This window comes from Mytilus californianus, unplaced genomic scaffold (assembly GCF_021869535.1).
Source record: "Mytilus californianus isolate M0D057914Y unplaced genomic scaffold, xbMytCali1.0.p SCAF_7, whole genome shotgun sequence".
NCBI classification, from domain to species: Eukaryota; Metazoa; Mollusca; class Bivalvia; order Mytilida; family Mytilidae; genus Mytilus; species Mytilus californianus.
This window is the reverse complement of record NW_026262723.1, coordinates 87,342,223-87,354,550: the sequence shown is the minus strand read 5'-3', so window position 1 is coordinate 87,354,550 and position 12,328 is coordinate 87,342,223. Positions and strand designations below refer to the sequence as shown.

At 31.2% G+C, this 12,328-nt stretch overlaps 1 protein-coding gene across 1 annotated transcript; it reads left to right on the top strand.

Moving 5' to 3' along the window:
• The first annotated feature begins 5,307 nt into the window (after positions 1-5,307).
• On the top strand, positions 5,308-6,686 carry LOC127708400 (uncharacterized). Its single transcript, XM_052213276.1, has one exon. It carries the CDS (start codon positions 5,348-5,350, stop codon positions 6,680-6,682), a length of 1,335 nt encoding a protein of 444 aa, XP_052069236.1. The 5' UTR covers positions 5,308-5,347; the 3' UTR covers positions 6,683-6,686.
• The last annotated feature ends 5,642 nt before the right edge of the window (positions 6,687-12,328 follow it).

Sequence of the window (12,328 nt, the reverse complement as noted above, 5' to 3'; positions counted from 1 at the left end):
GACCATTAAACGTAGACCTTACCGTATTGTTGGTGGAAAGACGGGCACATGTAAGTAATTTTTTTGGCATGGCACTTATCGATAGAAGGGTAACCACGATTTTTATTGTTAAAAATGTTAGCGATGGTAGTATTTTTATATAAGCGATTTTGAAGATTGAGACGTGTAGATACCCTTTGAACGAGTTTAGTATTTAATATTTTTCCATTTCTAAGCTTCATATTTGTTTTTTGTTATGTGGATTTTATTAGAAAGGAGCAAAGACTGGCGTCCAGAATATGAATCAGCACACAATAAATTGAATTATGTGAATATGATAAAACTGTTCGGCTAAAGACGTCAAACGCTATCCGTCATAAATTACCCGAAAAATAAAACAAAATATAGGGTATATCAGGGTAGCGACTGACGTCTGACTAAATAGAAGAATGGGGCTGAATGTTGAAATACTACTTTTTGATAAATATTTCTAAAGTAATGAACATAGAGAAGTTCTCGCTCGGACACGCACTCCATAATCTAGTATATTATAAGAGCATAAACCTGAAGCACGGGGAGGCACTCTACTGTCTTCACACGGCACTAAAGACAAACTCTGTAAAAAATAAAATTGAGAATGGAAATGGGGAATGTGTCAAAGTGTATAGTTGAATAGTTTCTTTAAAACTGGAGCATAAAATAATGGACTTGCAGAAATATTTTCGCTGATAATTATGTCATTACTTTTGCCTAATTTTGATATCGATTTCACAATTTCATCTTCAGTAGTTTCAGAGTCTAAAATATCTATGCCAATATTTTCAAAATGTTCATTATTTGTCAAGTTCAATACCTATTTACACAGGTCAGGTTGATTTTCACTAAGAATTATTTCGAATTGTTTTTTCAACTGTGCATCTATTCTACTCGTAAGCCTTAAAGTCGACCAACATGTTATTGGGTCAGTTTTTTGTCATGTCACAAAATATTTGACAGGAATTTAACTTTGCAAAAGCATATATATTTCCAAAATTTACAAACTAAGTGCATGCAAACTTACAAATTGTATGAAATTACTTAAACGAACTAGATAGGCCACAGCCAGCCGTACACTTAGAAAAAAAATATTTGTTTTTAATTAGATGAAAAGTTTATGGTTGTGAAATATATAATTTTGCTTCTTTTACAACTAAAAATTCATAAGATTACATTCAAACTCAGGCATTACGTAAATGTACCAGTTAAATGAGATCTGCTTCTTTGAAATTTTTACCAATTTGAAATGGGTGATCTATAATAGTATGAAATAAGAAGACGGAGTTTGGGTGCGGTTAACGATACTTTTATTTTCGTTTTTTACTCAAAAATTGTTAACAAAAACCTTTTTAGCTCACCGGGACTGAAGGGCCCCATGTGAGCTTATGCCATCACTTGGCGTCCGTCGTCGTCCGTCGTCTGTCGTCGTCGTCGTAAACTATTTCAAGTATCTTCTCCTCTGAAACTACTAGGCCAAATACCTTCAAACTTTAACTGAATGTTCCTTAGGGTATCTAGTTTATAAATTGTATCCGAAGTTTTGATCCATCAACAAACATGGCCGACAAGGCTAAAAATAGAACATAGGGGTCAAATGCAGTTTTTGGCTTATATCTCAAAAACTCAAGCATTTAGAGCAAATCTGACATGGGGGTAAAAATGTTACATAGGTCAAGATCTATCATCCTTAAAATTTTCAGACGAATCAAACAACCCATTGTTGTGTTGCTGCCACTATAGTAATTGGTAATTTTAAGGAAATTTTGCAGTGTTTTGTTATTGTCTTGAATATTATTGAAGATAAACTGTAAACAGCAAAAATATTCAACAAAGTAAGATCTACAAAAAAGTTAATATGATCGAAATTGTCAATTGACCCATTAAGGAGTTACTGCCCTTTAAAGACAATTAGTTCATCATGTTTGCTAACATTTAAAAATCTTCTCCTTTGAAACTACTGGGACTTATACTTCTAAACTTTAACTGAATGTTCCTTAGGATAACTGATTTATAAATTGTATCCGAAGTTTTGATCCATTAATAATTTATGGATAAACAAACATGGCCACCATGGCTAAAAAAAGAACATTGGGGACAAAAGCAGTTTTTGACTTATATCTCAAAAACTACAGCAGTTAGAACAAAAGTGAAAAGGGAGTTAAAGTGATAAATGGGTCAGGATCTATCTGTTATGAAATTTCAAGAGAAGTTCGACAACCCATTATTGGGTTACTGTTGGAAATAGTTTATTTTTATTGAATTTTACTGTTTTTGGTTATTTTCTTTAATATTATAATAGTTCGAGAGAAAGTATGAATGGCAATAAATGTTCAGCTAAGTAAGATCTACAAATAAGTCAACATGATCAAAATAGTCAATTGCCCTTGAGGAGTTATTGCCCATAAAACATTATTTTAACATTTCTAATTACTTTTTCAAAAATCTTCTTCTCTGAAACTATTTGGCCAAATACTAAAAACTTTAATTGAATGTTCCTTAGGGTATCTAGTTTATAGATTGTATTCGGGGATTTGATCCATTAAAACATGGCGGCAATTTCTAAAAATAGAACATATGGGTCAAATGAAGTTTTTGGCTTTCATCTCAAAAACTAAAGCAGTAAGAGCAAAACTCTCGGCTGGTGGAAAGTGAAAAAAAGTTTGTTTTAACTGTAACTTACATTAACTTGTATATGGTCATTTAAGTTTCTAATCTGTTTAATTTTGCTACCTCTTCTAAATGCAAAATGTACTACTTCTTTCTTGAAACGTCGTACAAGTCAGATACAAAACAAAGGTAACAAAAAACAGGCCGGAAACAAACTGCCGTATAGTTTTTCTGCACTTGTAGTCAGGTCAAGGTCCTCGGCTATCGCCTCGGACCTTCACCTGACTACTCGTGCAGAAAAACTATCCGGCAACGCTTGTTACCGGCCTGTTTCTTTGTTACCTTTGTATTGTATCTAATACATGTACAGTAAGATTGTATAATAATCAGTATGAGTAAAAAGTAAAATCACAAAAATACTGAACTCCGAGGAAAATTCAAAGAGGAAAGTCCCTAATCAAATGGCAAAATCAAAAGCTCAAACACATCAAACGAATGGATAACAACTGTCATATTCCTGACTTGGTACAGGCATTTTCTTATGTAGAAAATGGTGGATTGAACCTGGTTTTATAGCTAGCTTAACCTCTCATTTGTATGACAGTCGCATCAAATTCCATTATATTGACAACGATGCGTGAACAAAACAAACAGACACAATAGGTTAAAATGTCAAAAATAGGGGTACAGCAGTCAACATTGTGTTATCATCTTAATCACTATAAAACAAACAAATGTAACAAAGAAGCACAGAAAGGCATAAAATCAAATTTAACATCCTCATTTTGCTTTTTTATTATATGATTTTATTTATCAACGTAAAATCCACCTATAAAGAATGGAAGGTTAAAAGTACTGGCGTAGAATCGCGCGTTTGATGTCACACAGGTTGATTTAAAATAATTTTGTCGTTCAAAGTATAACGGGATACATAAGTACAGAGTCATGTCAAATGAATATCACAAAAAAACAGACTTAACAGTAAAAGTAATATTAATAAAATAAAATAATTTTGTCGTTCAAAGTATGACGGGATAAAAATAGGATAAATTTGGAAACAATCGATCGGAAGACTTAAAATTTGAATATGATGTACCTGCTGTATATACGATATAAGCTATTTATTAGTATTGAATCCCAACAATAAGATTCTTACTAGATACACATGTAACACAAATGAACAGTTATACACAATACAAATGTGCAACATTGACCAAAATAAATCTAAGTTTGTTTGTTTGTTTTTTGTTTTTGTTTTCTTAATTGCTAAACAATATGCATCATCTCAAATTAACATAACAATTATTACATTTCGAACTGTAATGTAAAAACATGAAATGATTCTTACCTTTATCATATATTCTTTCAGATGTTATATTTTTCGAAAGAAAAAAGGTATCCATAAAAAATCATACATGTAAAAAACACAATTCATGAACATCTATTAATGGTGTTTCTGTAACTATAAATTTCACTTTTGCCATTAACTAGTAACAATATCAGAAATTTCACTCCAGAGTTATTGAGTTGTGCACACATTATTACAAATTGCAATTCATCTGCCACCTCTATATTACATATGGGCACACTCTATTTTCTAAAGCTGTTTTATTATATCTACTACTACGACGTTTAATAGCTAACTTGCTGCTACTTATTTATATATAAGGTATAGTTTTTTTTTATATATAATTTCTTATCTAAATTCAATGAAAGATATTTTTCAAGTTCGTACTTTTCACGAAATTATCTATAAGTTCTTAACTTATTTTAATCAACCAATTCCCATCAATAAAAGTACCATTTTTCCTAACTATCTTTTAATTTTCATTTAGTTTCTTTGTTAGAGCAGAAAGTAATCGTTTTTTTTAAAAAAAGTTTTTTGATTTAATAAAAATTTTGAAAATAACTTTGAAGCGAATCCTTCGCGTATTTGCTGGTTAACTTTATAATCATTATTTTGTAAAGACTCCTTTGAGTTTAAATATGCAACCAGAATCCTATAATAGAAAACTTTAGAGCCTTTATACAAACGGTTAACTCCTACCCTTAGCATTAAAAGTAGGCTGTATGAGAAACATGACGAGGAAATAATTCATTTGAACTTATTGTTTAATATCAGTTCGAAATACAACATTAAAAATACAGTTTCAATATAAAAGAAAATGAGAATAAAAAAAAAAAAAAACAATATGCTGTTGAAAAATAAGGAAATGAAAACAAATACTTTCTGTCAATATACTTGTTTATGTTGTTTTTTAAATGCCATATTTTCCGAAACACGAAGTATTTATTCATAGCCACATATATATTAACCTTTTTCTGGAGACCTTAATTATTCTCAGTTTTGATTAACAGAGTCACATTTAACCGCATGAAAGCTTTTATAAATTAAAAATCCAGCGAGGTAAATTTCAGTCTACTGCTAAACCATATGTAATGTAAATTTGCACAAAAACATGTGAAAAATACAAACAATTTATTCAATATGTCTCGAGGATTTTCCTTTAAGTTCAAGAAGCAAATGTATTTAATCGAATAATTGATTTTCTACAGATACATCAAGATACCAGATATGCTACGTAGGGTTTTACATGCTGCATTGGTAATGCCTTTTACAGCAGGACTAGTGACAAAGCGCGAAAATGGCGGATTTTCGGTTCATGATGCAAGTATATCCGGACTTGTCCTATTAACAACTCTAGTTATAGCGGTTCTTGAAGTGATGTTGATATTACCAACCAACGGTTCTAGATGGTTAATGGTTGGATTACTAGCTTTTGCCATATGTATCTTGACCGCTTGTAGCTTTCTAGTTCACATAAAAAACGATTGGAAGGTTTTTCATAGACGAAAAGTTACACACAGACTAAAATTAGCGTTTCTGTGGCTCTTTTGCTTCGGAAATATAGTATCACAGGCTATGAAATTAGCTCTCCATATCCAATGTAATGTACGTGAGTCCCTATCACAGAAAGCAGTGTACTATATAATCACTTGGCTTTTCGATCTAGGACAAACCATACTCATTGTTTATTTTTCACGATTCAGATTTGCAAATATTAAGTGTTTCTATTATATACTGATGTTTTTGTTTGTTGCAAATATTTCTTTGTGGACACGTAAAAATGTAGACTTGTACTTTGAAGACAAAAATGACATTTTGAATAACTCTGGACACCTATGCAATAACGCCACAACTCTGTACAAAGCAGAAAGGATACTAAAACCATTTCTTGATCCAGTGTTGCTTGAATATTGTCTGTTAAGTTTGATATTCATTTCGCAAATGTGGCCAAAGCAGAATGTGCCACTTGACACAATGGGTTTATTAGATTCGACTTCCTTTTCTCAGGAAAATGGAGAAAATTACCCACTTTTATCGGGACATATAACAGTTCGTAACAGGCATACGCCAATGAATAGGAAGTCGAAGTGCATATTCGGACTTGGTATATTGTTTTGTTTATCCTTCATCATGATCCAGTGCATTTTAATGTACATACCAAAGTATAACCAAGCTGGTGGTCCGAATGCATACTATCTTTTCGGAAACATTTTGCGAATACCACTCATAATCAAGTGTTATCATGCATTAGCTGGAGAACTACAACCAAAGGAAAGGCCTCGGAAAATAATCAACATTCAACATTTTATATTCCTTTCAACATCTCTTGCTACTTGTGGTTACTACATTCTGGAAAGTCTCGGCAGTCGTTATCGTACACAATTTCACGACATCAGAATCCATCTTAATACAGTTGTTAGAGTTACCTTCACGATTTTACAGACAACTTTTATTCTACAGATGAAGCAATACCGAAAGTTTAGCAGTTCCAATTCTGTTTTATCAATCCGAAACATCTTTCTTGTGATGTGTTTTGTAAATTTCAACACTTGGTTTTCGTATACATTTATTTCTGTACCTTACGATGGTTTCATCAATCAACCGTTTTTTGACAGTAATATTTGGCTGAAATTTAAGCATTTCTGGGTTCCGTTTGTTATTTTCTATCATTTTGAATGCTTTATAATGTTTTATCATTTCTATAAAGAATGAGATTTTACGATTTGCAGTGAAATTTTAATGAATGGCCTTCAGATTTAGGCAATAATTTGCATTGTGTATCCGCGTTATAAAAATAGATAATTTTTATTGTCAAGAAAATATATTGAGATAAATGTGAAGTGTATCTGAAAGTATTGTCAATTTTGAATTTGAATTAACTAGGGTGAATCTCAATCCATAGTGTGTCTAGAGATGCCTCCGATTGTGTTCGAGAAAGAAACAAAAACAAAAACACAGACGAAGGTCACAAAGTAATCGGTTAGTTGTTCTGAAATGATTACATTAATCATAAGAAATAGAATATATCCAATGAATAACAAAACGTTTGTTAACTAAATACAACTCCACATTTTAACTTTACAATAGTAATCACTGAGTTGATTTCATCAATTAATATTTAGTTTATGCAATGATTGTAAGGTTCAAATTAAAACCTTGTGAATGTCTACGTACGTTTACTATACTGAAGCGTCATTTCAATTCTTTCTTAACTTGATGGCGATGTACCGTTTGCTTCTTCATTTCCCTGTTGATTCGATGTGAACGTGTTCGTAGTGATGTCTTAGATTTCTATGAACGTAATATTGTTTATCGAAAACATCTACATAAGGGTTACAAATATCATAAACTGCTCAAATACAGGAATTTGTCGAGGTACTAATGATTCCACTTAGTATACAGGGACATAACAACTTGAGACGTAATAGAGTCTCAAGTCGTCTACCTGATAAAAAATGTAACTTTGGTATTTATTTTTACTCTTTATGCCATAAATAATTCTAGAAAAGAATATCTTTGTCCCTAAAAATCGGAATGAGAAAAACAATCAAAGTTGTTTAAAACCCTCTACTAAATCAACTCATCATAGATACCAAGCTTAAAATTTTGTACGCCAGACGCGCGTTTCGTCTATAAAATTTTCATCAGTGACGCTCGAATAAGCCGTCGTTACAAAATTAAAGAACTTACTTGTTTAAGAGTGTTGTATCAAGAGTGTCAAGTCAATATCCGAAAACGATTAAATTAATGGACAACAACTCCAAAAAGGAATAATCAATCATCTGACAATGCTTGTGTTCAATCTTTTCTGTGCACTTTATCCAAGTCAGAATTCAACTATAGTTTTCAATTATAAGGCATTTTACCCTTATGTTATGTCTCTAGTCATTGTGGCCATGATTGTAGATAAACCAGAATATAATTCATAGTCTTTTTGCCGACCCAATAGGGATCAGACATTATTAGTTTATTCAAATTTGGTCCGTAGTTACAGGGGTCAATATTTAAAGAATACATTTCAGAGGTCATAAAAATTAACACGAATAACAAAACACATTTTCTGTATTAATCAACGATCATTATTGTCATGAAAAAATAACATATACTGCGATGTAGTCTTCACTACAAAAGTCAAAAAGTCTGAAAAGACCAGTTTTTGTCTGAATTTGCATGAATTTTTACTCGACATTCTTAATTTGTCTGAATAATTTTTAAAAATTCTTGACATAGTATGAATTTGTCTAATAAGGTTCTTGATTTTTCTTGACAAGTGTCTTGACAGTATGAACATTGTCTTAAAATTTCTCGACACTTCCTGTATCATCTGATAAGAGTCTGGATTAGTCTCGACCAATTCTTGACTGTCTTAAATTTGTCTCGATCTGTCTTGACATATTCTTGACATTCTTAATAATGTCTGAATATGTCTCGACATATTCTTGACATACTTAATAATGTCTGAATATGTCTCGACACATTCTTGACAGTCTTAAATATGTCTCGACACTATCTCAACAGTATAAATTTCGCCTGAAATGTGAACAGACTTATTCTGCACTGTTTATGACATTCTATTGCTGTTATATACTCCTTTTTATTATGGCTAAACTAAACTTTGAAGAATCAAGGATTAATTTGGTATAGTAAGATACCCTTTTGGTGCAACTAAGTTGGAATACCCTGAATAATCCCCCATGTAGTTTAATTTTGATTTATTTTTATTAAACATTTAAGTAATTGTTTTCACTTGGAATATAAGTCGAAGGTATTGACAAACAGCATTTAGATTTTTGCCGTTCGCAAAACTGCCAGTCAAATTTGCTTTACTAAAATAGGTGTCTTGTATCTCTTTTGGACCCCACAATTCATCTTTTGGGTTTGTGTGGCTAAAAAAAGAGGGGGGGGGCTTTCGTTTAGGTCAAAGAATTTGTTCCCATCTTGATTCAAAAACCTTATTCATTTTTTAGAACAACCCAAAAACATTTTTTATTCAAATTTGAGTGTTGAATTTTATAATTTTTTATCAAAAATAAATAATTGTGATAACTCCTTCCTGAAAAGAAAAAAATGTTTAGATCTATATCATGCATGTCTGTTTGAGAACCATTTCATAAGACCGATGATTTCTATAGAAATCATTGATAGGACCCATTATAAATACATTTTTTTTATTATTCCTGTAGTAGATAATAATTTTCTTTTAATCTTTGGGAATTATTCAATTTGTTTTTATGTTAAAATAATTAACTTCATAATTTTGATGAAGAAATTCCATTTCAATTCAATTTTTTTTCATCAAAAAGATGATTTTCATTTTCATCTATCAACAAACTTTTTAAATTGTAGTGGCATGGTCGGTCAACTGATAAGTTGTATGGCTGATTACAGGTAAAGCAATAACTTCTATTTGACAGTTGCGTGTACTCTGGGGTGTGGAATACCTTAATTTTATGGGGAACATCCTGTCCATGTGTAATACTTAATAATAGTATTCCAACAGATGACATTACACAAATTTTTCTTCTGTTAAATTGAATGATTTGTATATCATCATAATTTGCTATTTATATAAAAACCACATTTTGGTATAATAATTATTTACCATATCAACATTGAATATTATGAATGTAGAATGAAATATGTCTACAGTATGATTGGTTTGAATCATTTAATTTATAAGATTTAGGAATCAAAATTTGTAATTATTTAAAAACCCACATTGAAATTGTTTTCTATCAACACACCCACATTTGAATTTTTTTATACTTTAGATTTCATAGCCATATTTGCATTTTAAAAATATTTATATACCCAAATTTTCAATTATTTTACATGCCCAACTTTTATTTTTGTTGTAAAGAAGTGTAACTTGAAACAACAGTATATCATATAAAGAGAAATAAAGATTAAAGTTATATCATGAATATTGGTAATGATTTGTAAAACTCAGAACTGTCAAGTAAATTTAAGACACGATTCAAAATGTTCAGAATATGTCAAGCCATACTGAGAAAAAATAAGAATGTCGAGAATATGTCGAGAAATTTCAAGACAGTATTCAAATGTCAAGAATTTGTCAAGAAATTTTAAGACCATATTCAGAATGTCGAGAATATGTCGAGTAAATTTCATACAAATTTAATATAAATGAGAATTTGTCAAGAAAAATTAAGACACAAGTCATACTTTTGGAGAATGTCGAGTAAAAGTTCATGCAAATTAAGACAAAAACTGGTCTTTTCAGACTTTTAGACTTTTGTAGTGCTTCAAGGGAAGCAACCCCTTTGATCTTCAACTTCGTACTTTATTTGGCCTTTTTAACTTTTTTTGATTCGAGCGTCACTGATGAGTCTTTTTGTAGACGAAACGCGCGTCTGGCGCAAATACAAAATTTTAATCCTAGTATCTATGATGAGTTTATTTACAACCACTGGGTCGATGCCACTGCTGGTGGAGTTTTTATTCCCCGAGGGTATCACCAGCCCAGAAGTCAGCACTTCTGTGTTGACATGAATTATCATTGATATGGTCATAATTATAAATTAACTGTTTACAAAACTTTGAATTTTTGAAATACTAAGGCTTTTCTACCTCAGAAATAGATTACCATTGCTGTATTTGGCAAAACTTTTTTTTGGTCCTCAATGATCTTCCACTTCGTACTTTATTTTGCCTTTTTAACTTTTTTTTTATTCGAGCGTCACTGATGAGTCTTTTGTAGATGAAACGCGCGTCTGGCGCAAATACAAAATTTCAATCCTGGTATTTATGGTGAGTTTGTTTTTGATAGGTGTGCCTAATGGTTTAAACACTTCGTGTTTAGTTAATTGGGCTCGATATCTCCATTTTATTCCTTTTTGAATGAAATATTCCTAACTTGTGTCAAAAGTTTTCAATATTGTATTTTTGATATAAAAAAGGAGATTTACGGTGGATGTCAATCAGACCACAACCCAAACGAAAAAATATCTAAAAGACTCATGGAGCGCAAATACAGCCTTCAACAATAGACAGACGTCTAAACAACATGCCATGCCTTTAATCGACTTTAAAGATTTATTAATTAGTTGCATGTTCATAAATTCAACACAATGTTGTGAAAGGCTCAAAATAATTAAATGAATTTGCGTTGCCGTTAATTTTAGTAAAGGAATAAATGAATGAATATGTATTTGCAAGAGCATAAATTACATGCTATGGTAATACATAATATATACATAATATGACAAAAGACTGATAGCAGATACAATATAATAATAAAATAAATAACAAATAACAAATAATATCAGATCTTGCTTTCCATGTATTCTTCAGATAGTTACAGGGATTAATTTACATTTCTATATACACTTTAATTTCTTATAATCATATATATCTGCTGACCATTTTTGCAGATATAGGTCTTTTATGTATGTCTTTATAACATCAAACAATATATCAATATTATTCTGGTCAAGCCAAATATAGTTCATTCCAAAACTAAATAACATATCACGCACATAATATGCCAATTCATTTTACCTTGATTTGCATGTCATATAAAATTTTATATACATCATATATAAAAGCTGATTTATATATAACACTACGTAACCAATATTCTAAAATTAATTGTATTCTTAAAACATAAATGAACAAGCTCGCCACAAAGAGAACTAACAGGAGGACGTTTACCTACTTTTTTAACAAACCTACATAAACGGTTCTCTATGTCGTTGGCGCGGTGAAAACCCCATATTTCTGAAGAATAGTTCAGTACCGATCCAGCCATACTGTCGTAAAGAAGACACTGTTGATTTGTAATAATGTAGATAGTTTTCAAACAGTTTAAGAGTGATGAGAGAGCTCTGGATCCTTGTTGAAACAGTCGTTTGTGTGTGTGTAAGAATTTCCCATTAAAGTATAGCATGGTAAACGTAAGCATTAACAGTTTGAAGTTCATGATTTGTATATATAAATCGATTACTTACAGTTGGCAATCCATTTCTGAAACCAACAGCTTTAGTTTTATTAGGGTTAACTTCTATGTTCCATTTTGTACACTATTTGGATAGATAAGTAACTGTTAAAGAAGCTCGGGAGACTTGGCAAACAAGACAGTATCGTCTGCAAAAAGTATCAAATAGATTAAAAGTTCATTCGGATTCACTACATCTTGATTATTTGTAACAGTTATCTCTTCAATAATATCCTTATGTAAAAAAAAAAAGGAATAATATAGGAGATAAACGTTCGCCTGGTTTTACTCCTTACAAGTTGTCAAACGCATTTGATAGAAGTCCACCAGATCTAACGTGGAGACGCATAGAAGCATCAATAGATTTAATAATGGCCACAAATTTACCTCTGACTCCATTT

Bases quoted from the DNA above. Each gene is read 5' to 3' on its own strand.
- LOC127708400 (XM_052213276.1), top strand. From the start codon at position 5,348: ATGTTGATATTACCAACCAACGGTTCTAGATGGTTAATGGTTGGATTA.